This window comes from Malania oleifera, chromosome 9 (genome assembly GCF_029873635.1).
Source record: "Malania oleifera isolate guangnan ecotype guangnan chromosome 9, ASM2987363v1, whole genome shotgun sequence".
Lineage (NCBI taxonomy): Eukaryota > Viridiplantae > Streptophyta > Magnoliopsida > Santalales > Ximeniaceae > Malania > Malania oleifera.
The window spans coordinates 85,595,689-85,623,588 of record NC_080425.1 but is presented as its reverse complement, the minus strand read 5'-3'; the positions used below and the strand labels follow the sequence as shown (position 1 = coordinate 85,623,588).

Below are 27,900 nucleotides of genomic sequence, written 5' to 3'. Positions count from 1 at the left end.
ACATGTTGAGCTAAAGAGAACAGACACAGAACAAAGCCTCTCTTTTGCTTTTTCTTTTCTTCACTCTGACAAAAGGGCACAACTGCGAGAACACCCCCACCCCTCCCCTCCCCTCTTCTTTCCTCGGTACTACTCTTTTCTCCCTCCCGATGCTTTGCCCATTTTGATTTCTTCATTCTTTTTTGTCTTGGTGCAAGCCTTGCCATGTGTGTTTACGTTTAAGAAAGTTCTTCGAGCCCCCCACTAATGCAGTTCAAAAAGGGTTAATGTTGATTGAGATTGAAGAGACGAAGATTAACTCTGGAAACGAGATTCTGGGCACAGCAGTGGATGAGACCCTAAAAATACATTCTGCACCTAACAAACTTAACACGAGCGCACATGCGTGCATATGTGCCATCCATGCAAGACCATTTACTGTACATTTAGTACCTAAGAATCTTATAAAATTAAATTTATAACTTGATTCTATTGTTCCATGAATTTAGATTTTTATTTCATTCTATTTCACAAATCAAGCATCGCATTAATAATCACATTCAGATAGTTTGCGTGCACAAAGTTGAAGTAATCAAAAACCGGAATAGCCAACCAGCCTCGATAACAAGAGGGCATCACTTAGAAATGACTCTCCACTCTTTAAAATCCTGATTGCTGGGATCATCTTGTGGAAAAATGTGGAAGTGCAGCAGCTGCTACTGAAATGATTAAGTGGGAAAATGTTTCCCGCCTGAGCTATGAGTTTTGGAGAAAAAAGAATAACAGGCTAGGTACTGTGGCTCTACCCCTAAGCATGCCTTCTGTCTTTGGCTGGGTGTGAAAGGGAAATTACTTACATGTGATTGAATGATGGGTGAAGATATTCACCAGCTGTGTGTGTACTGCAAAGCAGAAAATGAGACCTTGGATCACTTGTTTTTTAGATGGATGAAGTGTGGAATGCAATTAGAAGATGGCTGGGGATTCAAAGGCAAATGTCTACCATCAAAGCAGCTATCAAGTGGCTCCATAAAGAAGCAAAGGGCAAAGGAATGGTGGCTGCAGGTAAGAAAATTGGACTGGCAGCAACAGTATATTTCATTTGGCATTTCAGGAATAGTTTCAAATTTGAGAATCATGGCATCTCCTCCTCAGAACTCGTAAGTGTGATCCAAAGGCATACATATAGAGCAATATATGATAAATTTGAAATGTATGTTGTTGAGTAATCTCTTTTGATGTAGTCTCCTTTTGTTGTAATGAGTATGGTAATTGTAGTGTGTTTAATTCTTGGAAGATTATGACTGGCTTAATGGTCCCTGAGTGTGCCCAGGTTCTGATGTAATTTATAGAAAGACTTGCAAGTATAGGATCTTGATCCTTATGACTTGGGGATGCCCAGTGTAATTGTACATGCGTTTTGATCAATACATTTACCCCTTTTGATCAAAAAAAAAAAAAGAGGGCATCACTTAGAAGCCTCAGGATATATGTGCCCAAGTCCAAAGGAATATGCAAAGTAGCATGACACAATAGAAATTAGAGGCACGTCTCCTAGGGCACCTAAGTTTTCCTTTTTTTTCAACAATCAACACCAATGAAGAAATGGATGGAGGTTAATGATCTCATGGACAGAGTCCCTGATAAGGATCCACTAACTCCATATATACAAGAGAGCGCAGCAGAGCCCAAAATTATACAAGGCCTGGGAGAAGCTCTGTTAACAAATGGCATTGGAAATTTAAGGAGCCAAGGATCCTTCTCATGCTCATTCCATGAGATCATTTATCAAAATTTTCTACTAAAAACACAACATTATGCATTAAATAGAAAAGGAATATAGTTTTACTCATTTCACAAAGAAAACTAGAGCCCTCTATTACTAGCTTCGATCCCTTGCAAGCAAGAATCGAATTGATAAACATCTTGTTTTTAGAAGTTCGTTGTCCAATTGAGATGACTCAATTGGGTCTGTTGATAGGCACCAACTTGAGGCCCAGGAGCCGCTGCAGCCACCCCAACTCCAACGTTACCTCCCATAGCAGGCCCCAAATGGTGAGGATTCGCAATGGCAGCTGGCTGTGGAGCAGGATGATACATGCCTGGAAATTGCATGTGGGAAGATTGCGCTGCAGCAGCATTGAACGAAGCATGCCCAGTGTGGGATGGCATATATGCACCATGAGGTGTTTGCCCAGGCATGTTGTAGTATGGTGCAGGTTGCATGCCAGGAAGCTCCCTTGGGTTCTGTATCCAAATTTCAGATGTCTCGGCCTGTTATGCAAAAAAAAAAAAAAGAGTGCAGCATGAGCTATTTGTTATCTAACCATTCCAAATAAAAGAACCACATCCCCAATGTTTGGGGCACATTTAGAGTTTCAACTCATCAAGCCATGGATGCATGCATTGGCCAAATCATTACAGGAGATTGATGAAAGGCAAGTATGCTTTTCCATAGATAAATCATCTGTGTACAAACCTCACATGTCATCTTATGCACTGATGGCTAGTGGATCGGATAAAAGAAAATAAGCTTCTAATCAATGAGTGCAGGGCTAAATGGAAACTGCTTGGCAAAGCTAGAAGTGATATTTGCGGAGAATGGAGATAAAGATGAGAAGTTTTGCATGTATTAATTAAGAGACTGCAGAGTATGTCAGTTTGGAAGAGGCTTGTTTTCCAGATGCTCAGAGAGTTGCTCTTGCAGCCATGATATGTGGTTGACAAGAGGAAAAACTTTGGAAATGGCGAAAACAGTAATCGGGCCATGATGTTCAGGGTTTGCTGTTGGTTCTTACAGACATGAAGAAACAAAACAATTGTTTCCAGAGTATAATGGATCTTAACTGAGTCATAAAATGGCCATGAATTTATGTAAAAGAGATTGAAATGACACCCTTGATGAATAACCATGTGTTACTGTCCAACTAGTGAAAGAAATCAGTTAAATCCCTTGCCTGGTTGGCTTAAGTAAACAATAGATGGTGCTGCAAAGGGCAAAAGTAGCCAGGCTGGAACAGCTGGGCAGATTTGGGATGACAAGGATGATTACATAGGGGCTGTCATGTAATAAGTGGGTCTGGCAACATCAGTTAGATCTTAATTCTATGGGCAGTGAAAACTGGGTTGGAGTTGGCAAGAAGAATTGGCTTGGAAAAGCTCATGGTTCACATCCTGAGGAATTTCAGTTCAAGCAGGATTTATAATAGGCCAACTATCCTTGACATTCAACAGCAGTTAGCATAAAGGTGGGGTGTTAGGGTACAGCATGTTCAAAGAGAAGCAAACTATGTTGAATATTGTCTCACAAATCGAGATATAGATCATTAGAATGACCTTTGTCTGAGTGGCCCTCAATGAGCTTGAAGTGTTTTAAGTGGTTGAAATTGTTAGGGTGGCTGTTCCCTGTGCATTAGTGGAACTGAAAAAAAAAATTGGGCAGGCATTTTCTATAGCTTGCAACTCTTTTTCTCCTCTTAATATATTTGTTAAATTATTAAAATAAAAAATAAAGAGGAAAATCCTATTCAAACCCAAATTGGAAAACAAATGCAACTTTAGGTAAACCCATAATGGCACTATTGTTGAATCGAAAAACTTCAATGGTGCTTCCATTTTTTCTCACTATGGGTTAGTGGGCACATCCTTGCACAGGCCCACTAAACCACATTTGTATGGTGTCTACACAAAACATGACTCCACACTAATAAAAATTAATGACAGGACAGAAGAAAATATAAATTCACCTGTGGATTTGGAACATAAATATTGCCATCTTTGTATTTGAGACGAGATGAGTCATCAAGTCCAGTTGCACCGCCAACAACACCAGAAGCATTGATAGCATACCCAGTTGGACTAGTAAAATTTCCAAACCCAGTAGGACTGCCAGCAGGAACAGGCTTAAACTGCTGAATACCATACTTGAGGCCACTTGCGCTAAGATGGGAGTTACCTCCAGGCATGAGTAGGTAACTGCTACCATTTGAGGGGTGTGGGTAGGCAGTGTTGTTAGAATAGCCAGGCATGGCCATTGGTGGCACATAAACAGGGGAAAGGAACTGACGATATGGCATTAGATTAGCAAAATGGGAAACATGAACTTGAGGGTACATCTGGGCCACTGGTGTACTTTGCTGCTGTATCATGGCTATTGTTGATGCCGGGATGCTATTGGCTGTATGCGAGCTCAAGGACTGTCATGAAATCATAAATTAGAAAGTTTATTAATGGAACAAAGTGATGGCAATAAATTGAATGCCATTCCAATCAATGATAGTTTATTAATGGCATAACTGACAGAAATAAATAAAATGGCATGTTCAATCAGTGACAAAATGGAAATACTGATTGAAAAGCTGTTTAAAGCCAAACGATATATAGGATTGGTGTAAACTCTGCTAATCATCATGCTTGTGTAAAACCATGCTTGGTCTTGGTCTAAACCACCAATTGAGGAGAAAACCACCCAAGAGAGTTAAAAAACCTAGACTTCTAAATAACATCGTATTAAAAAATTTAAATAGCACTAGTTCTTCCCCCACTAAGACCCAAGCAAGAAAAGCAGCAAATAGAGCCTTGTGGCCAGTATTCTTCTCAGAAGATCAAAAACTGTGCGCATGCGTATTCGTGCGCATCAGCATGTTGAAATGATGGGGAAGGCTGTGGGCTCTGTGTGTGTGTGTGTGTGTGTGAGAGAGAGAGAGAGAGAGAGAGAGATGGCATACAAATTTACCTCTTGAGGAGACGGCAAGCCCTGGCCTCGGACAGCTTCATCCATTGTGGGTCTGAAATATGGTATATCATAACCAGTCTGGGGATCATATGCCTGCGTGCAAATACTTGTGCGTAAGAACATAGGACCACTAGTAGTAAAGGCTAAAGAAGGCCATATAATCTAGCCAAGTCACTTAAAAACGAAGTTCTATTAAAACTAAAAAAATAATACAGGCCCAACGAAATGCAGTTTGCTTTATTTTTTTCACAACCAAAGGTAGCAGGTGAAATTCGGTAAAATTCTCAACCATATAGAATCAACTCACCGAAAAACTTGGCAACTCAGGAGGATCTTGCTGCTGCTGTGAATCTGATGCAGCGTAGGATGGGCTGTTGTCCCGAACCAATCCAATGTCTGCATAATTGTCCAAATTCTGAGTGGTTAAGGAGTCTCTTTTATCAGCCAATTGAGGTTCACATGGAGGCCCTGACGCTGGAGAATCAGATCCAGAATGCCTAACTTGGTCAGCTAATGTATCTACCTGCTTACTGCCAGAAGTATCATCACTGGGAGGCTCTGGAGCAGATGCCGACAAACTGCTGTTCGACATATCCAATTATTATGAGCTTAAAATAAATTGCAAATCTTATAATTAACTTTTAAGTTTTTAATTAACATTATTTCAGATATTTTTCCTATGAAACATCTTATATTTTGCGGAGTGAACTTATCCATATAATTTGCAAAGAAAGTCTCCAATCAGTATTGCTCAATTTACACAGCATTAGGTGTCTGCGACTGTACTTAATATTGATCCTATGCAGATAACTAGTCTCATAAACCATTCCTGAAGCAAATCCCATACTATTTGCAATTCCTAAACCTTCAAAACCGTATAGCATGCCCATATGAAAGTAATAACTAAAATGGATCAAGAAATAACACCAACCTTGCAGAAGATTCCCCACTTTCTTCAGCACCTCCCACTGTTTGAAACCCGGATGCAATATTCATAGAAGAATCAATATCTGGCCCAAAGCTGCCAAAAGTCAGCTGATAGCGATCAGCCTCAGCAACCCGAATATGCTGTGCTATGATAACATTCTGATTTTCGTATACGTTTACTCGTGAAAGCTTATCTTGCAACTGATCCGTATCAGTCTCCAGATCCTTGGAATTATCAGCAGGTGGTGGAACAGATTTTGTTGAGGCTCTGATCACCCCAGGGATGGAAGGGCTTGATTTTTGACTCGATTTAGGTTTCCACTCCTTATTGGGCTGGGGGGCTGCATCAAAGCTCATGAAAATTCCAAATCAAGCAGATAGAAACAAGCACAAATGTCAAGATTTATGCAGATGCATTATCCTGGAAGAATCCAGTACTAATCAAAATGTTACCATAAAAAGCAAACTGTCTCATATGCTGTTGTTTGAGCAGTCAAAAAAAATTAAATGCAAACATATTTCAAAAACACTTGGGCAAAGTCTCTTGTAAGTTAAAAATAATAAACCAAAGATAGGTGTTCCTTTGGATTCACAAACACAAGTAATAACAATTTTTGGGTAGAAATGAAAATCAATAACTTAAGAGCAATTGAGCCAAATTTAGCATTTAAACCAATAGAACAAATTTTAACACAGCATCGAGACCATATCAATGCCACTTGTGCAACTCTGAACATAATTAGTAAAGCTTCAGCTCTAATTTTACAAAATATTTCCCACCGCAATATATAAGTATGTGAAGACTAACATAAACCAAGTCTGACTGCTACACAAGATCAACCTAATGGGCTAAAAAAAATTAAGAAAAAAAAAATGAATTAGTTTCATCAATATATGCTAGACATACAACTATGAATAGTATAAATTGTTTTTTGTATATAACATCCCTTATCTTTAAAATATGATAAAAATAGGTTTAACTAGCATCATATAATTTTGTATTTAGAGTAGTTAATTTGGATAGGTTAAGATTGAAACTTGAAAATGTTTGTATAAGACTTTGATTTGCTTCCTATACTAACTAAGAAGGCTTTTGTTTCTAACTGCACAAAAAATCTCGTTTTACAATTAAAATTTCAGCAATTTATTATTATATTTGAATTTTCAAATGAGTATCTAATTGTAATCTTCTATATTTATATTAACACAATACATAAGTACAAATACTGTTGCGCAAAAATATCCTCATCTTTTAAAAGAAAAAAGATTCTATCAAGAATTAAGATTAACAAAAATTATACTGAAGTATCTTTCAAATATTTATTATAAGTTAAGGTTTGAATTCAAAAAGATTTTTGCTTGGCCTTAATTTGATACCTATACCAGTTATGGAGTTTGTTAGTGCTGCAAAACATTGCTAAATTTTCACATTTCAAATTTTAGTGTATGCAAAACAATTGCCTTTGGCCTCCAAACCCCATCATAAATTCTGCTGATTTTGAATTAAAAAATTAATATGTATACATACATACATATATACATATATACATATATAACAACCAATCAAAACATGCACGATTGAATTAATATATATTACAATAATTATAATTGCCCACATTGTTTAAGATATAGACTTATTATGCCTCTTTAACAAAGGGGAAGCATATCGACTAAAATTATTTCCTATATTAATTGATCAATTATATCTATTATGAATGTATCAATCTTAATAAACATATATACATATACATATATATATGATGATGATGATCTTTTTTAAGGAAAAAAAAAATCTAATTTCTGAATTTTTATGTATTTTTTTACTCAATGAATGTGAGCACCTCTTATAGTGTCCTCTTATATCTTAGAAAAAAATATATTGTACATATATTATCTGGATACTTCAAAAATAATCTAACGATTCTTTCGGAAAGAAATTGATAAAATTTTTAATGCTAGATAACCTAACAGGTGAAAACTGGAAACCTTCGAAAAATTGTGTCACATATCATTACTAAAGAACAAATTTGATTCGTGGTATTTATTTGAAGTAAGCTTTATTAGTGTTCTAAAATAATATTCAAGTTATGGATAGTTTTCAGAATTATTTGATAAAACTTGCACGGTCGTTTTTTATTAGAATTAAAATATTTTTAAAATCAAAGATAATGACTTGTATTATTCAAATAAACAATAAAACTGACTCCTAAAAAACAAATGTCTGCCAAATCATATACTAAAAAGCAACATTTGGATAGCAAAGATCAAATTATTCACTCGCAACCACTGCGAGTAAAATGACTAGCGACATCATAAACTCTATGTTAAAACATGCATTTATAATGGGTTTCAATTAGTGACCACAACCATTATGTAATGGAATTTCGAGGCCCAATAGCTGTTACGGACTGCAACAGTTACATAATGGTTGCTCCGCCCATTATGGGATCGCTACTGTCATTCCAGGGCTGCTACAGCCACACACACCCATACGCATATATATAATATATCCTTTTTCTTCTCATTTTCTCTCATTTTTCCTTTCGTAACTCAATCTCAATCAACCATGTGAACACGGGGAGAAAATTATAACAAAAATGATAATGATACAGAATTATTTATCTATCTTTTGTAATATTCACAAGATAAACATTAATTAGCAATTCGATATGAACAACTTTTTCTTTTAAAATTCAATGATTTTGAAAACATTTATACTTTGATATTAGTTCCCATATTGTTCGACTTCAACCTTCAGTCCTTTAGTTTTTATCTAGTTCAAAAATGTTATATTTATTTTTCTAATATAAATCTTATGATTGTAATAATGTAATTTTAAATCTTATGTTATACAACTTCACTTGTTGGTCTAAATTTATCATGTTTTTATTACTTTAACTACTAAATTAGTAGAACTTGTTTTTATTGCATGTTTTAAGTGCCTAACAGATTAAAGAAGCATCATGTTATAAGCTAATGTATTTTGTTTCATTAACTTGTTTATCACACATATGACTTTTCATACATATACATGCCTGTGTGTGGGTGTGTGTGTATGATGTTGGGGAACCAAGAAACAACATATCCAAAAAATAAAATTTGTCTAAATGTGAATGCTAAGATAGATGATTGGTATAACATTTAAGGATAAATCAAGGAACGAACATATTGGCAAAAAGTTAGACTCAACACCAATAGAAGATAAGATAAGCAAGGGGCGGTTTAGATGGTTAGGACATTTGAAACACAAGCCAAATAGTGCACCGGTGAGAGCCCAAGTGATAATAACTATATCCATGTGAATTATGTCTCCTATTTTTATGAATATGAAGGGACTATTCCATTATTGCTCACTAATAGTAGTGGAATCAATGCACAAAGTCAAAAAGGACTTTTGATCCAACATTATTGTTGAACCAATTCAATAAATCCACTTATAACAAGTTCTGATACAATTTCTAGTAGAATTGGGAAAGATTAAGCACAAGCAACATACAGAGTGACACCCTTTGATGTATCAAGGAAATATCAAGAGTTTTACTACTAGTAGAAGCGGTATAAGTAGATCTAAATAACTTGGAGTGAGATAGTGAGAAAGGATTTAATAGCTCTTAAGCTAGCTGAAGAAAATGCCTTTGATCGTGTGATTGACAAAAAAAGATTCATATGGCCAACCCCACCTAGTGGGACTTAAGGCTTGTTATTGTTGTGTATATATTTAAAAAAGGTTTCTTACAATTATAATAATGTAATTTTAAATCATATATTATACAAAATGACTTGTTAGTCTAAATTTATCATATTTTTACTATTTTAACTAGTAAAATAGTAGAACTTGTTTTTACTGCATGTTTTAAATGCCTAATAGTTTAATGAGTATATCATGTTATAAGCTAATATATTTTGTTTCATCAACTTGTTTATCACACAGGATTAATCAAAAATAATACATACATACGTACGTACACATGGTTTTAAATAACGGCCACGACTGTTACGTAACGTTACCGATACCGTTACACACCGCGAAATATGTGGGAAGAAAAATCACGGCTGTAGAGACCGTTATGGACCGCGACCATTACGTAAAGGCCGTAACCGCTACAGGACTGTTACACCCAAAAAATTATTTTATTTTTTACTTTTACTTCTCACTTTTTCCCTCTCTTTCATAAATCATATACCATGTGGCGAGAGGGGGGAAAGATTATAATGAGGATGACAATGATACAAAATTTACTATTTCTTTAAATGCTCATAACAGAGGCATTAATTAACAATTTAAAAATACTAACTTGTTAGCAAAATATTTTATTTTGATAATATTAGTAATGTGATATTTATGTTATATATTTTTCAACTTCAACCTTCTTTCTTTTCTAGCTATTTAATATTTGTATTATTCGTATGTCTTATGTGTCTAATAGATTAATGGATTGTATTATGTATTTTGTTTTATTAATTAATCTAGCACACATAAGAATTTATCACAAATAAGAACAATGAGAAGTATAACACATGTAATTTTTCTATCAATGGTGGTTTAAAACAAATGTAGACTTGATGCCTTTACCAAATAACTTAGTTACTCGAACTAAAGGATCCAAAATACACTAAAACTCTTTCTAAGAAGGGCTAAAAGCTTAAAACATGCAAGTATGCTAATATGCACAAGGTTGTGCATGCTTCAAAAAAATTCACAGCTGTTACACCCACTTCGCGTTATGTAATATCCACTACTCCCACTTCTCATTACACCTGTTACCGTTATGTTACGCTACCCGCTACCGCAATTTAAAACCATGTACGTACATGCACATAAATATATATATATATATATATATATGTACGTATGAATATGTGTGTGTGTGCGTGTTTATATGTGAAGTTTAAAAAAATATATAGAACTTATTACCCTTACTCAAAAATAGCTAGGGTCATTGTGGTATCAATTCTATTTTCTGTTTTGGAAGCAGATTATGAGCACATGTCTGTTTACGCACATTTTTATAATGTTGTTGTCAGTTTTATAGTTTTCAGTTGTTTTGGCAAACATGTTTACCCAAATACTTTAGTATTTAGAATTAACTTTTGTGGATGCAATCATTCATTTTATACATACATTTTTTAATTATAATTAAAATAAAATGACCATATGAATTTAAAAATATAATTAAATTAAAAATATCTATAATTTTTCAAAATTTTAAAAATAATAACAATATCCATTTAGAAAAAAAATTATTATTTTTCAAATGTCAAGTACAATAAGATTGTTCTTATAAAATGGACTAAGGAAAATGATATTTAAGCAAAATAATTATAATAATTTTATTTTTATTATAACATTTTTTTGATAGCAAAAGAGAATGATTTTATTATAATTTGTATTCTTTTGTACTTTACTATTATTTTAACCCTATTTTTTAATTATTATTTTATTTAAGGACAAAAATGAGCATTTGTTTAATTAAGTTTTAAATTTGTTTCAATTTTAGAAACATTAACCAAATAGGTTGCCGATTTTCAATTCTTAGTTTCCATTTATGGTTTTAGTTTTTGTTTCTAGTTTTCATTTTCATAATTTTTGACAATGATGCCAAAAAACCCTTAAGTTGAACTAAAGGACCCAAAATATGTTAAAAATATCTGTAAGAAGGGTTAAGGGCTTAAAACATGAAAAAATATACCAATAAAGATAAAGTTGAGTGTGCCTGACAAAATTTCACAGCTGATAGATACTTCCTGCTATCTAACATCCGCTACTTTTGCTTTCCTTAATTCCCATTACTTACGCTATGCTATCCAGTATCCACCACCACTATGCAAAACCATGATTTATAATTCCAACAATGCGGAACCAAGTGATCATTTAAAAATTCATTTTCAAATAAAAACCACATACAACAGGGTTATACCTTTCTGATGACCCACAAGTTGCTGGTGTGGTCTACTACCATACTGACTGCTCAAGAAAGATCTATTGACCGGCATGCTTGGCATAACTGATTCACGTACAGTAGTTTGACTGAGTTGGTCACTCTTAGAAATGGAATTAAAAGGTCGATATGGCTCCGTAAGAGAGGGAATATCCCGACCCAAGTGAGAACTTGAGACAGAGTTGCTTGGTACAGATGAATTTTTGACTGAATTTTCAGAAGAATGTCGGCGCACACCGACCACACCAACTTCACGTTTAATAGCCCCAACAGCACCAGATGATCTGGAATCAAGAGATGGCACATGAACAGGATCTGAAGAGGATGAATAAACCCCAACTACAGAGTTGCTTGATGCCATTGTGGCAGTGTGTGAATGAGAATCATTTGACTTCACTACTTGCACCCGGGAAGCTGTAGAAGGAACCACTACTCGCCTCTCTAAGAATTCTCTCTTTTCAGTACCACTTGAATTAGCATCAAGAGCATGCCTAGAGTGTGAATCAGTCAGCCCATTTGAAGCATGGGAAGAAAGACGTCCACCTGAGGGCTTTTGATTGCTTAAAGTTCCAGCTGAGCTGCAGAGTAGCACAGGTAGTATTAATTAACCCTGCTGTTTGTATAGTGCACAGTGTGCACAAAATTTTCAGACAAAAAGAAGCAAACTTCTACTGGCAGTGGCAATTGCTTCAACGATCAATATGATGGCTATTCCATCAACATAATTGCATAAGACACAAATATTGATGCTATATTTATGGTTATGAAGCCAGCTAAGATTGATACATTCAATTATACATGCCGTCTTTATTAAAGGAGAAAAAGAGGGAGGATAAGATATCCTCCTGACACAACAAAGAAAAGAACAAACTAGAAAACGAGAAAACAAATATTACAAAACAGCTCCACTCTAGCAAAGCAACCCAGTCCCACCATAGATCTGACACAGGTAAATGCCGAAAGAAACCATTCGAGAAAACCCCTGGGAACTCGATAAACACCTCTTTTTTACAAAGCAAGTTAAAGGGAGAATCCAAGTTCTTAAAGATTCTGGCATTTCACTCTAACCAAATACACCAGAAGTTAGCCAAATTTGACCACTGCAATAAAGCATCACTCTCATTCCCCTTTCCAAAATACAACTCCAAGGAAGAAGGGCACACCCAATACTCTCCAAAATTACTCTAAAGGGTCCTTTACCCAAAAGAATAAAGAATAATTGAATATTTTTAGTCAATATCAATAAGTATTAGAAAACTTAAGCTTATCCTCAACTGTTTCAAGTTCTATAATAAAAAAATCAGGGAGAGTTCTATCATATGGGGAGGTCTGCCATGGCAGGAAAGAGACAAGTTAGGAGTAGAAAGATTTAAGTGAGGTTTCAGACCAGGAACATTCACCTACAAGGTTCCTGCTTCTAAGTTCTAAACCTGGTGATACGCCTCCAATGAGGATGCCTTAACAATTCCAGGAATGTGGTTAGTGTTTGTGTTGATCACAAAATAGTATCAATAAATACAACCAGGATTACAAACATTATAAAGACAAGAAAAATTAACAAAACAAAATACAATGTTTTAACAAAAATTTACCCCTTCTCATTAACATTTGAAATCCCCTGCTCAGAGGCAGACATTGAACATTGCGGCGAAGCAGGCTTCAGTTCTCGATTAGCATTCTGGTTAACTCTATTGTCCCTCACAACACGGAACTCCCTACTGATCACTGCATCTAGTAAAAATTTTATCCATTAACTAAAACACCAAAGGAAAGACCTCATGACCAATAGTCAATCAATGCCAAGTGCTATGCAGAACTGACATATCCAGCACCCTGGAAACATAAATTACTTAAAGAACAGAGGTTTCATGTACTATCCATAAATCTGCACAAGTTGGATTATAAAAATGAAAACAAAATATAGAAAGCTTTGTCTTTCCACAGGATCCACGTCCATGTGCAATAACACACCAGACCAGCCCTCCAGAGATGCGTAGACAATTTCTAGAAGTATATTTAATCTCAAACACTTATCCAATGTCATCTAATCATTTGAATATACCTTCCATCATTATATTAATCTTATTCAAGAAATATTACATGGTTCAAAAAACTAAAACAATGATTAATATAAATTTTATAATAGAATTGCCATTTTCATCATAAAAGAACTAATATATATGAGAACTCTTAGGGAACAAAACTGAAAAGAACGAAGCATATACAAATACATTGGATCTTTTGACCATAGAAGATATAAAAATTAATAAACAAAAACATAACAGGTGGCATTTGAATAATCTCTTTATAAATGTCGAAAAATACATATTTATTTAACATCAAGTCCCCTTTGAGGTTGCCCTCTAATTTTCTCTTAATTCTTCGTGCCCACTTATCTTTGCCATCTAATAACCTTGTCCCCTTTCTTCAAATGAATCATTCCTGACCAAAAGACCTCTTAAATTAACAGTAATGGGGACAATTTTCAACTCATGAAATGAACATTATTCCTATCTGTGAAGGAAAAGGCAAAATTTCAATGAGAGTTATTTCCACCAAGCATTTTCATCCATTTAATCCGGTTTTCTCCACCTCATATTATATGGGAAGGGAAATCACCATGTTGCTACCATCATGGCTATGTCCTCAGGCCCCAACTAAGTAGGCAATCCAGCACCTAGCCCCATCACCCACCTTCTGGAAAATTCCGAGTTAACCCAGAGTACATAGTTAGAAATACCCTTACAAAAAGAGGTAAAAATTAACTCTTATCATAAAATATAAATCAATAAATAGAGGAAATGTAGCCTATGGCTAGATGGTACCACTAAAAGCCTTCAGGCTGTAAAAATAAATGCTTAAATAAAAAACCAAGATGATCCATTAAAATACGATGGCAGTAATGATTAAATTCTTCATTGGCCAGTAAGCACACAGTCCACGGCTAATAGCCTGTTTGAGAATAAAATATGATAATGAATTAAAAAGATAGAATAGTAATTAAAAAATTCATTATAATTATACATTACCAGGTAAAGGATTCCGAATATAGCCTCCCTTCCGAACATTACGATCAGAATATGTGTGAAATTTCATCCCTTGACTTATATGCTCAGCACGCTTTCTTGGTTCTATAGAACCTTTGTACCCTATATTCTGAGGCCAAAACCATGTCTATTTGTTAATTAACTATTCAATTGGAATATTTAATCTAACACAATAGTCATACTTATTAACTATTGAGGGGGAAAAAAGCTCAACTTCACAATTGCAAAATCTTATAAGAAATGAAGAACAGCCAAGCCCAGTGCACGAGGCTCCCCAGTAGATTGGCCTGATGCACGCAGCCTTACACCAGCATGCAAAAGGAGCTGTTCCAGTGACTTAAAACTGACACAGGATTGGAGTAAACTTACCAATGCTTCAAAGCTTGCCCTAATAAAAATCATGTTTAGAAAATAATTAAAGACCGTCAAGGAGATTATCTCCAAAGAGAGCTAAAAAAAGGTTTATGCAAATGATAAGTTGATATCTGTGTACTAATACAACAGCTCTAAATTTCCTAAAATTTGCAAAATGCATTAAAAATTTTTTGAAGTAGGTGTGCCTGTTTTACCTCATTTATTAGCACAAGCAGACAATTTCAACTTATTAGAAAGCATTTCAGGTCCATGAAAAAGGAGGAAAAACAAAAGGAAATATTTTATATATTCATGCATACATGATACATGTATTCTACCACTAGCAAGTGGCAACAATAGATACAAAAGATTGATAATGCAGGAAAAGAACCAAAAGTTGTTTGCTAAGTGTTTCACATGCAGATTAGCTAATAAAGCTACAAAGATTTGGACAGGGTTCTACCTCTTTCTTCTTGTCTCTTTTTCTCCTTACCTCATGAAATGGATCTGAGTAAGAACAAATATAAATGTGCAACAAAGTAAGAAACAAAGTAAAACACATCCAAAGAAAAACAAAAAAACAGCAAAACAAAATAAAAAGGAAAAATGAAAAGTTGAAAACTATTAAAAAAAAAAAGGTATACAAACCAAGAACTATATAACAGAGAGAAGGAGAGGGAGATGGGGAGAGAGAGGCAGCAAAGGATCTCCTCAAAGGATAACTTACTACACAGCATATGTATTGGCCAATCTATGCATCCACTGAAAAGAAACCTTACAATACAAGCATATGACTAATTTCTCACAAATGCACAAAAATAACCTACGATTACTGATACAATGTCCAATAGGTAAATTAGAGTCATTAAAATTCAAATTTTCTTTGAGAAACCTCCTCAAGTTCTTGGGTAGCGTCTTTCAAAAAAAGAAATGTCTCTGCTTTGACAGTAGTAAGTTGGACTAGCTAGGATATTATTATGTTTCAAAAATTGTGAGTTGTGTCTTGAAAGTAACTAGCATTATCAGAGAAAAGATAAATTAATGCTAGCATTAATGTTAAGATTCTTAGGAAACTAGATTATAGAGTGAAATAAAAGTTCTCTAGGTCTGTAAAAGGAAGCCTTGTCTGGTGAAAAAAGTCACTATATTTTGAATGAATTGCCTCTCATTGCCCATTCAATCATAAGTTAGTGCTTGGCAGCATTTTTTTTATCCATCATTGCCTCTTCTTTAATGCCGCTTTGAATTTCTAAAGTTCTCTTCTCCTCCCTCTTACAAATCCTCCAATGTCAATTTGTGCAGAGTACAAAGAAACACACAATTCCTTATATGCCTCCACTTCTAACACCAGCACTGACATTTCAACCAACCAAAACATCTTGGAAAAGACAAGAAAAACCAAATATATCATGAGAACAAGAACAAGTGTCGCCACCCTCACCTTCTGCATCCTTGCATATTAACATTTACTAAGATCAATTACTTTATTTAAAACAAAGTGGGTGATCCACAAATCAACTCTCATCCAAAGCTGCATAACTTCATGCAGGCTAAGGACCAACAAACAAATAAGCTTCAATTACTAAACAAGCAAACCAATATTTGAAAATTTGGAAGTCCACCCTCCACCAATTTCACTTCCAATTTCATCTTTATATGAGTCTTACTACACAATTTTCGCGTTCAATATCTCCTTCATTAAGCACAGTAGCTGCCACAAAAGTGCCAAAATATTTTATAGCATCCAAAAGAATTACCTACACAACAATGGTTCTTTTATACAAGTAGAAAGCATGTAAATGAAAGTCGCAGACAGTACTAAAAACAAGCAACTAAAACAGCATAAAAAATTCCAGACTATGCAACATATGTGAGTAAAACACAGCACAGATTTGGTCTTTTCTGGCTGGGAAAGAGGAATGCATTAAAACCATTCCATTACCCAATATCAGTACAAACTATCTCATATTATAAACAATATAAATAAACTCAGTAATTTCAGTTATATCTTTATTTCGCCAGAAAATGTAAGTGTCTATCCGGTGAAGCATTTACAAAATACATCAATGAAGCAATCACAAATTCATAATACTTTTTCAATTGCGGCAGCATTATCATAAGGACCTCTGAACTATCCAATAGTCCAAACCTAATAATCCTTCCTTGGGGAGAGAGAGAGAGAGGGGGGGGGGGGCTGGGGGAATCAAATAAACAAAGAAAAGAAGCAAATTTAACTGCCTTTCAATCATTTAGAATTCCAGAAATAATGGAAGTTTAAAGAAACCCCATTCCCTTCAACAACCACTAAAGAAGTAATGAGTGCATTCTGTTTCAAAGATAGACAATTAAGCCAAGAGAAAGCGACATGAAAAGAAAATGCAATACCACTCACACATCCTCCCAAAATGGACACTAGAGTATGTACCCATCATCCACTGTACGTTTAATACAAGAAAAGAACAAGAAGGAGATATGTGCAATGGTTCTCTTTATACTCTGGCATGGTACGTGGGCAGCACTAAAACTTACAAAATGTTGAACACTGAAATAGGTCATAGAAGCACAGATCATCACCTTCCTCGACCACAACACACTCCATTAATGGTAAGTTTCTTCATAGCATTTAAAAGTGCGATGCGCAGAAAAGTGAAAAGGCTAGCACCCGAAGGGTGCTGAGGTGAGGCGACCTATGTGAGGTGCAGGGAGGGGCGCATCGAGAATGTTTACCTTTTACCCGTTCTTTTACCTATATGTAAAACATCTCTTTTGGTTTTTTACTTTGAGCCCAAAGCAGAACTCTCTGCATCTTCGAAGCAGTACAAGGAGACTCTTTGAATCTTCTTCGAACAAGCATGAGCCTTCTTCATTTAGCAGTGTTCGAACCAACGTGAACTTTCTACGAGCAGGTAAGTCATCTCGAAACTAGGTTTCAAGTCTCAACCAGGTCGTACGTCAGAGTGCTCAGTTCTTCTTCTTCTTCTTCTTCTTCTTCTTCTCGACTAGGTCAAAGTGACAAAAAATTGGAGGCTAGAAGCAGCCAAGCAGGTTTTGGAATTGTGGCTTTCTTCTTCCTCTCCCTCTCTCTTGGACCATCTTCCAGAGCAGGTGTTTTCGTCTTCATCTTCTCTCTTTCTTCTTGCCGTATACTTCTTTATTTTCTGCCATGAGTGACCGAGGGAGCTCAGAACAACTTGGATTTATGTTTTTAAGACTTCAAGCCCAGCAAAATGTAAGTACCAAGGAGGGACTTTAATCTTATTTTTTATGATAGAGATTGCAGTGGAGTATATAGTTGATGGAAATACAGTACACTTTTTTTTTTTTTCTGAATTCAATTGATGTTTTGTTGGAAATACAGTATACACTTTCCTGAATTTATTTATTTATGTTTATTTCTGCAAAAGAGTATACACTTTTCTTGCATTTATGGTAACAGGGTTTAAATGGACTCTGAAAGCTCGGCAAAAAAGGATCCTGAATGAAAGTATGCTCATTTAGAAATATTGTGACTGGCATTTTTTGTGGAGAAGTAACAAAGAGAGGACTATCTCAGGAAAAACATATTGTTGGCGGAATTAGAAATGTAAAAGAATGCCCCAAGTGGCATGTCCGTGAAGATATTAGCAAGTATATGTCGAAGAAACAAGCAGATGAGGAAAAGGATTAATTGCACATGCCCAATTTTGATGACACAGATTGTTACGGCGAAGATGAAGTGGATGAAGAAATAGACTTTCATGGTAAGAGATCGTTTAGTGGTCTAAGTTGAAATTCCCACCAAACAAGTAGGCAGGTCACCTCACGCCACCTCAAAGAAACCAAAACAAAATGGGCCTATGGATTTGCATTTTACTCCCAATCCAAAGAAGTTGTTCAAAGAAGGAAAGAAGGGAAGATGAAGCTAACATCCATTAATGAGGCATGCAAGAGAGAACTAAATCAGAAGAGATGTACAGATTTCGCTATGTGGATGTATGATTCTAGAATACAATTTAATGCTGATGTTTGGTTAGCTTGCAGTAGCACTTGAATCGATTGGGCAATATGGTCCTGGAATAAAACTGCTAAGCTATCATGAAGTGAGAGTTCATTTCTTCAAGAAGGAAGTTAGTTGAACAAAAAATTAGATGAAGGTACATAAGAAAGAATGAGCAAAATATGGATGCTCAATTATGTCTGGATCATGGGAGGGCTTCAGTTGCCAACAAGGGGCATAAAGAATTTCTAAGTGAACTCTCCAAGGGGATCGGTGTTCATCAAATTGATTGATGCATCTAATATGTCAAGAATGCACATAAAATGTATGGATTACTTGATGAGATGGTAGAGGAAATTGGGGAATCCAAATTGTGAGAAATAGTGCCTCGGGTTATGATGCAGTAGGTAAGAATTTATTTCCAAAATTTAATAGTATAATGTGTATAGTGTTTATTTTAATATTCTAATAGCTTCACACTTGATTTTTTAATAGGGATACTATTGGATGCAAAGAGGCCAAATGTCTTCTCTTCTTAGGGCATGTTGATTTTCTTTTGCTCTCTTTTACTTGTGTTTTTGTGTTTCTTTTTCTTTTTCTTTTTTTCGTTTTCCTGGGGATTCCAAGACTTCGTTAAGGAGATGTCTTCTCTCTTGATTGTGCTTTCTTTCTTAATCTAATGAATTCCTTTTTCTATCAAAAAAAATTGGCCACATTTATATTGGACACTGTGAGCTGCCCATTGCCTCGATTTGACATTGAAGGATATTTGGATGCCTACAATTCATGCAAACTCTGAAAAGGCAATATTCTTGAGCAAAAATGTTTAAAACCATGTTGGTGTAATGGACTTGATGAGAAAATTCATAGGAGGAAAGGAGTTACTAAAGCCTGCAGTGGCAAGATTTGCAACAACCTTCATCACTCTTCTTTCACACCTTCAAAAGTTTACTTCTAAAGATTGGGACATTGGTAAATGGGAAAAAGAGGCGGCTGGCAAACACACAACTAGTAGATGCCTATCTTTTGGAATCTGCTGCCAAGGAAGCAATTAGAAGAAATTGAGGAGAGAAGGGAAGGGGAAGGAGAAAAGGAAGAAGGAAGGAAGAAGAAAAGAGGGGGAAGAAGGAGATACACCTTTTTGTGTGTGTGTGTGTGTGTGTGTTGGGGGGGAGCAATGAAAATTGCAATATGATATATTTATGAAGCTATGGCCCCTGACTTATCTCAGCCTCCCCCTTGGAGGTAATCCTTTGAAGCCTTTTGGGATCCCGTCCTAAGTAAGGTGGCTAGGAGATTGGAGGGATGGAAGAGGGCTTATTTTTCCCTTGGGGGTCATGCTACTCTCATTAGTGCTTCTCTTTCGAACATCCCGATTTATTATCTCTCTTTGTTCAGAGTCCCCAATAGAGTGGCCAAATCCTAAGAGAAGTTAATATGTGATTTCCTTTGGTCAAGGTTTGGGGAAGGTATGCAGGACCATCTTGTTAGCTAGGACTTGGCTAGCAAACCTAAGTCTAAGGGGCATTTGGGCATTGGGAATGGGGTATCCAAGAACATTTCTCTTATAAATGGCTTTGGAGATCCCCTCTCGAAACTAAGTCGCTTTGGCATAAGGTGATAAAGAGTTAAGTATTAGATTAAACCGAATGAGTGGGATGCAAGGAGCAATGGCATTATATCTCACACATATCCCTGCAAATTTGTCTCTCAGGTAGCCAATCAATTCTTTCCTCTCATTCGATTCAAGGGGGGTATTGGCAGTAAAGTCCGCTTCTGGGAAAATGTGTGGGTGGGGGAGATTTTGTCGAAACTGAAGGTTCCTTGTCTTTTTTAGTTCTCTTCTCTCCATAGTGCTCCTATCAATTCCTTTATTTCTCCTAAGGGAGGTTTTTCTTCTTAGGATTTTCATTTCTTCAGGAATCTCAACAAAAGAGAGGTTGATGAGCTCACTACCCTTATTTCCTTGTTGGACCAACACATTCCTTCTAATGGTGAGCATGAGAGAGTGTAGGAGGGGAATTCTTCAGGTATATTTACTTCTAAATCTTTTCTCTCCTACCTACTGAAAACCCATATCTCAAATCCTTTTCCTTGGTATCATAGTATTTGAAGGGTTAAGGTGTCGAGGAAGATACAGACTTTTGTCCAAACCATGATTCTGAATAGGATTAATATGAATGATCTACTTCAGAGGAGAAGACCCTATATGGCTCTCAATCTTGATATTTGTTTCATGTGTTGTGAAAATAGTGAGTTCAATGCCCATCTCTGTGTGCATTGCAAGGTGGCATCGCAGCTTTGTGCCACGAGCCAAGCTTGCTCAGGGCATTGTGTTTGACTGTGACCATTTGCCTTGTATGCATGGTATGGCTTACCATCATGTAAATGCTAGCATAGATTTTATGCTTTGAGTGTGTTTTTGTCTTAGTGTAAAGTGGAAGTATGACTCCTCGGACAATATGATGTTTCCTAGTGTCAAAGCTAAAATAGCATATAAAGATTTTTAGCGAAGGGTGAGTATACATCAGTCTTGTAAAAAGAGCTAGCATTTTGTTAAACGCACTAAGCCTACTTGTCTACCTAGCCAAACCCATGTTGCTTAACGGAGGTGGTGTTAATGAATTACGTTGCTTCAATATTTACCACTGGCTTGTCATTTGCTTTCATGAATTGCTTACTGCTTCCACTTACTTTTCATTCCACTGTTGTGAATGTGTTTTTGTGGTAAAGCATTGTACTCTTTGACTGACTAGTCAAGCAAGAGGGTTTTTGCTAGTGCTGCATGGCCCTTCACAAGTTGTGAAATATTCAACCCGTGACACTTTGGAATGGCCTTTTCACTATGGTTGGGGAAGAGTGGGTGGCTCCATGAAAGGTGAAACTTGCTTCAGGTTCACCCCAGGGGCTTTGGAAAGAACAGGAGTGATAAAGCACTATGGCAAGCAGCCATTTTTTTCTCTCTTTTGGACTTCTAAATAGAAAGAAATGCAAGAATTTTCAGAAGTCAATCATCCTCCTCACAACTTTTGTGGGATAGACCTTGCCTCTTTGTGGGTGCACTCCTTGGGTCTCTTTGGGATTTTCCGCTATCTGACCTTGTTAGAGATTGGAACGCAGAGGTTTTGCAATGGTTTCGTGTTTGTATTGTATTTTGCTGTTCATATTCTGGTTCTTTCCTTGTTGTTTTCAGTTTTTTATAGCTTTTTTTCAGCTGATTGGAGAGAATTCCTCACCCTCCATATTTTTTACTCCTTTTTCTCCACTTCTAATAAATTATCTTTTTCTTCTATTCAAAAAAATATATATTTATGAAGCTATGGATATGGCTAAGGAAGCCATAGCCAGCGCTTTAAACAAGAGAGGGAATAAATTCAAGGAGGCATTTGAAATTATTGACACAAGGTGGGGAATGCCAACTTCATCAATTTTTACATGCAGCCGCACACTTCTTGAACCCAGAATTTTACTAGTCAAACCCCAACATTGAGCTAGATAAAGAAATCAAGACGGGATTGTGTGAATGCATTGCAAGGTTGGTATCATCCACTGAATTGCAAGATAAATTTCAAATGAGTTGGCAAATTACACAAGCACTAAGGCCTCTTTCGAATTGATATGGTTGTGAAGCAAAGGAAGTGAAAAACACTAGGCAAAGTACCTTTTACCTACTTTGATTTTAGCCAGTATTTATGTGCACTTTTACTCCATCTTTCTCTTTAAAATAATTTTAGCAACTTAGCTAGTGGGTATTCATTTGAAATTTAATTAAATAACAGTGGAATAGTGGACCCCATTTGGATCTCCAAACTTAAGGTTTGCTGTGAGACTTAATAGCCTCACAAGTAGCGCTACTGGCTGCGAAACAAATTAGAGTGTATTTCAACATTTGAGTGACTAAGATTTTGTGGGCTGAAGAACATAGAATATTTGGCTCACTACTATGTTTTAGAATCATAGTATACTGCCTTATTTTTTTACTTCTTGTAGCTTCATAGAAAGAGGAGGAATAGGCTAGCCAGCAACACTTGAATGATTTGGTGTTCATGAAATATAATCAAACTTTAAGGTGCTACAACAAGCTTGATACAATTGATTCCATCCTTCTAAAGGACATTGAAGATAGTAAGGGGTGGTTGGTTAGTAGAATTAATGGCAATTTCGATGAGGACAATGAATGTGTAATTTGGAGATGATTCTTTGACATATGGTATTGTTGCCCGGGGTAAATGACCCCCATATCACACCAGATCAAGAGTAAGTGTGAATGTGTCATAATCTTCTAGAGGAAGAGCTTCATCTAGTACTGCTAGGGCTACAACATTGGAACTTATTAGATGCAGATGAGATCCGAGAGCTACAAAGGAAACTGTAGAGGAAGAAGATATTGGAGAAGAAAATTTAATTGAAGAAGAAGATGATGCTAGAACTAAATGGGTGGAAAAAATGTTTCTTCACCTTAGGGGATTGTGTTACTCTTATCCACAGATGTCTGTCCCCATCCCCTTGAATTATCTTTCTCTTGTGAGATTGGCATGGAGGCTTGAGAAATTAATGAGGGATTTCTTGAGGGCACCCCCAAGATCATGTTGCAGATTGGGAAACTGTGTGTAGGTCTATAAGGGAGGGAGAATGGAGTCTTGGTAATTTGGTGTCCAAAAACATTTCTTTCGTGGGAAATTGATTATTGTGCTTTCCTTTAGAACTTAGTTCTCTTTCACATGAGGTAATTCGCATTAAATTTGGTCTAGTACAAAATGAGCAAAATGCTAAAGTAGGGGTTAATATTACTTATTCGAGCCCTTGGAAGTTTGTGTCTCAGATTTATGATTATTTCCTTCCAAAAGTCCAATATATGATGGGTAGTGGGGAACAAATTCATTTTCAGGAGGACCATTGGGTGGGGGAGATACCTTTGGCCAATACTTTTTCTTGTCTGTTTCGATTATCTAATCTTCATGATACCCCTATTTCTGCTGTTCTTCTTTTGCACGTAGATGGTCTTTCTTGGAAGGAGAATCTTAATGAGAGAGGTATTAATGAATTGGCTGTCTTAACCAATTTCTTGACTCCTTTCATATTCATTTTGGGGGAGGTGGGGGGGAGATAAACAGGTTTGGAGTTTAGATCCTTCTAGAGAATTCTCTCGTAAATATTCTTTCTCCTACTTGATTCATGACTTTAATACTGATCCTTTTGCTTTGTACTCTTTGATCTAGAAAGCTAAAGCTCCTTCAAAGATAAAAGCTTTTATTTGGACTGTGAAACTTAAAATGATCAATAGATTCAACACCAATGGTTTGCTTCAGAAGAGAAGGCCTAACAAGGCCCCGTAACTTGTTGTTTGTGACCTTTGTTCGAGGAGAGGAGACAGTTGATCACATCTGTTTATTCACTGCCCTTTTACATTGGCTGTTTGGAATAAATTGTTTGGTATATTTAGCATAAAATGGGTTTGCCCCACCACTTTCAATGCTCCTTGTAGCATCACTGTCAGGGGTTTTGGTGAGAATAGTTGGAGAGGACTAGTAGGATAGGAAAGCCTAGTAGCAATGCGCTGTTATGGCTATTATTTGGTGAGAATAGTTGGAGAGGACTAGTAGAATTTTCAAAGGTGTGGATACTGCTAACAACTTGCTTTGGAGTAGAGCAGTTTATTTTGTGTCACTGTGGGTATCAACTAATGGCCTTTTTTGTCAAGTTTCTTTGGAAGACCTGCAGTGGGATTGATTGGCTCTGCTTCATTGAGTTGGATTTCGGTTTATGCTGTGTTTTTTTGTAACTAGTTGCTTTTGATATAAAGGGATGATTTCTTATTCTCCCTATTCTTTCTTTATTTTTACTTTTCCTCCTCTTTTCTTTGTTGTACATTCTTCTCCCTTCTTGTTTATCCAAAAAAAACAGAAACGAAGAGGATGAAGACTATTACATTTTAGACTTTGGAATTTATATTGTACACTTGTCTTTTGATATTCAACTATGCTTGATGTTTTTGAACCTTTGGTTCAGCAAATTCAATTTCTTTGTAATTTGAACTATTGCTTGGAACTTGGTATTCATAATTTCTATGCATTTATGTTTTGGTATTGAATATTATCGTATTTTAAATTCAAGCATCATTACTAATGCGCTCATAGATTATTTGTCCATCATATAGGGCACTGTACACACAATTTGAACAAGTGTGCATCACACCTCTTTGAGGCCCGCACGTTCGCCTCATGCCTCACACCTAGGCTTCAAGTCTTTGTGTGCCTTGCACCTTTGACTGCTATATGACTTACTTGTGAAACAAGAGGAAAATCTAGAATGCAAAGCACTCATTCTTAATGACCATTAAGCTTTCAATCATGCATGATGCATCAACACAAACAGATCGTATTTGCAAAGGATTGAGTTCCGCTATCAATTGGGCCTGATCTTGCTCACAATTTAAATAATTAAATTTTTAAAAAATATATTTAAATTATTTATAAATAAAAAAAAACAGCTTTGGGCATGAATTCTGTCTCTTGTGGGCATTGGCTCAGAAAATCATACTAAAACGAAATAACTGAAATACATCAAATTGCGCTAAATGTTTATTATCCTATTCTTAACCAGCACCATGGCCACACTTTTCAGCCCTAAAATGACATTGTATCTAACAAACACTACAATTGCCGACTTACCAATACGTTATTGCTGTTGCATGTTACTGGTATTGCATTTTCTAAATGCAGAGCATTGGCTGCTAACCTACTTTTTATTTATTGATTTATTAACCTACTTTTTATTTATTTTTTTATCCACGCAAATTGAACTTTATGACCATAGCATAGTAACAGTGAAAACAGTAAATCCTAATTCTGCAACAAAATTCACAAAGAGGGCATGATGTTTCCAACTAAGTGTGACTTTACATGATAAAATTTAAACAAGTACCTGACTAGGCAGAGGTTTTATTACAAGAATAGCTGACAAGGGAAGGGGGTGTTTACGGGTGATGACCTCAAGATTTAGGTTAATCTCAGTGTGAGTGATGAGCAGTTGTGCTTCAGTATAACCCCACATGATGCTTACTCGAAATCACACAAGTGATAAGGTTAATGTCCAACCCACTGATCTTTATCCTCCACTTCAAGAAACTAACCCAAGATCACCCAGGATAATGATTTTTGAAGAAATTTCCTGGGCCAAATTTATTCCCATTCAACAGAATGCCTAAACAAGAATGTCATTATTTTAGTCATCCCCTCCCCCATCCTCCCAGGAAAAAAAATTTAAGAAAAAAAAAAAGCCCCTACTGATGTCCACAATATCCCTACCTTCTATTGTTGCAAGTCTGAGTAATGAACATAGCCTTTTCTACAAACTAACAAAAAAATATATGACATACCATAAACAAGGTTCGAGGATAAGTTTGGTATTGCATAATGATACTAGATACGTAGAATGTTCCGAAGTACCAAATTAATCATAAATACCTAATCATTCTTGATCGGTGAAAAATAGCATACCAAACACTTAAGACATCATATCACTGGAGATCACATCCCTACACAATGAAGACTACCCCAAGGGCCATATCACCACATTAATCCAATTTGGTCACCACATGAGAGGGGGGAAATAATTATATTGCAAAGGTGTGATATGAAGCTATTATCACATAATAATATCTTAATGGACATCCTATAACAAATAGGAGTAATCTGACTCTCCCACGATGAGACAAAGGATAGAATAACAAATAGATAAGTGGAAAAGCGACAAATACTTTTTCCCACTTCAATTAAAATTGTTTAGGGTGTGATACACGCACACACAACACAAGTGCGTCAATATCATTGAAGGACATCCTATAAAAACATTATGCAAATTCCAATAAACTGTTGTCTTATTAAAAAAATTGTCAATATTTGCCATTACCAATTTTTTCACATTATAAAACTCATGTTGCATTCCACTAGATTCCAGAACTTGTAATCCATCCACACTAAATTTTCAGCATGCATCAAGAATTCTGTGTATTTTATTACAACTGATGTCTCAATCTCTTCAAACTCCACTCCAAATGCAAAATCTTCCCATTAACAAGTACCGCCAACACCCAATTTTCAGCACTTACTATTATTTAGTAACAGTGCAACAGTTTTCCCATATTCAATTACAAACTGCTCACTCTAAAGGGAAAAAAAGAAAAAATTCACAAAGTATTCCATCAATACATCTAGGTATAGCAATTTCAGTCACAATAGTTACAAAATGTATACTTTAGCTAAAAGTTGAGCACGTAACAAAGGACTCCTACCAGACTCTAGATTAAAAAAATGCCTGCTGAACATTCCATAGTGTTTAAAGTAACCTTCAAGCTCAAAACTAACACACCTTGGGCAGCATTCGTCAATCCCAAGGTCCTTAAACTCACTTCAAACATCAAAAAACACTACATTGCAAAGCAAAACCCCCAATTAACCACACACAAAGAAAAGCATAGCGAAACACGACAAAATCAAACTGGGGCACTAGAAATTGACCTTGATTAAGCAATTTCTGAGCAGTCTCGTTAGGATCCATGTTGGTCTCCTTAAGAGTCGCATATATATCAACCTCCGAATGATTACCAACAATTTCTTTGATCGATTGGATGGTTTTCCGAACACGAGCCGACAGAATTGTCCCACCTTCGATTCGCGAACCGGTGACCATCTCAAATCAAGAGAACAACACGGGATTGCAAAGACACACAAACAGAAAACAAAAATACTAATATATATATATATATAGCAAAACAGTGGAAAATCAAACCCTCGATCAGCAATCGAAGAGGATTGGGAGGAAGAGCAGAGGACGGCAGAAGCGCTGAGGAAGAGATAAAGAGGGAATGAGAGGGAAAAAAGAGACGAGGGTACGAATGTACTTGCGAGGGTGGACGAGGGTTTTGAAAACGTTACTCTCTAT

General features: G+C 36.0%; 1 protein-coding gene across 8 annotated transcripts; it reads right to left on the bottom strand.

Annotated features, from left to right (window-relative positions):
• Nucleotides 1-1,773: 1,773 nt before the first annotated feature.
• LOC131164487 (uncharacterized) lies at nucleotides 1,774-27,900 on the bottom strand. 8 transcript variants are annotated; one of them, XM_058121715.1, is made up of 11 exons: nucleotides 27,477-27,891; nucleotides 27,328-27,385; nucleotides 15,445-15,488; nucleotides 14,610-14,736; nucleotides 13,173-13,311; nucleotides 11,560-12,158; nucleotides 5,646-5,982; nucleotides 5,022-5,295; nucleotides 4,715-4,807; nucleotides 3,726-4,175; nucleotides 1,774-2,253 (listed from the first exon to the last, which is right to left on the bottom strand). In XM_058121715.1, exons 1-11 carry the CDS (start codon nucleotides 27,537-27,539, stop codon nucleotides 1,912-1,914), a joined length of 2,526 nt encoding a protein of 841 aa, XP_057977698.1. In that variant the 5' UTR covers nucleotides 27,540-27,891; the 3' UTR covers nucleotides 1,774-1,911. The 8 variants fall into 8 exon arrangements, with proteins under 8 accessions (XP_057977698.1, XP_057977699.1, XP_057977700.1 ...); XM_058121716.1 differs by having other exon boundaries at nucleotides 5,022-5,292; XM_058121717.1 differs by having other exon boundaries at nucleotides 13,173-13,305.

What these genes read in the sequence shown, in the direction of transcription:
- LOC131164487 (XM_058121711.1), bottom strand. Translation starts at nt 27,648, where the DNA reads ATGGTCACCGGTTCGCGAATCGAAGGTGGGACAATTCTGTCGGCTCGT. An exon ending in CTGAGTTGCCAAGTTTTTCG is followed by an intron (nt 4,808 to 5,021) that starts GTGAGTTGATTC and finishes ATTTGCACGCAG; the next exon opens with GCATATGATCCCCAGACTGG. An exon ending in TTTATGTTCCAAATCCACAG is followed by an intron (nt 2,254 to 3,725) that starts GTGAATTTATAT and finishes TTTGCATAACAG; the next exon opens with GCCGAGACATCTGAAATTTG.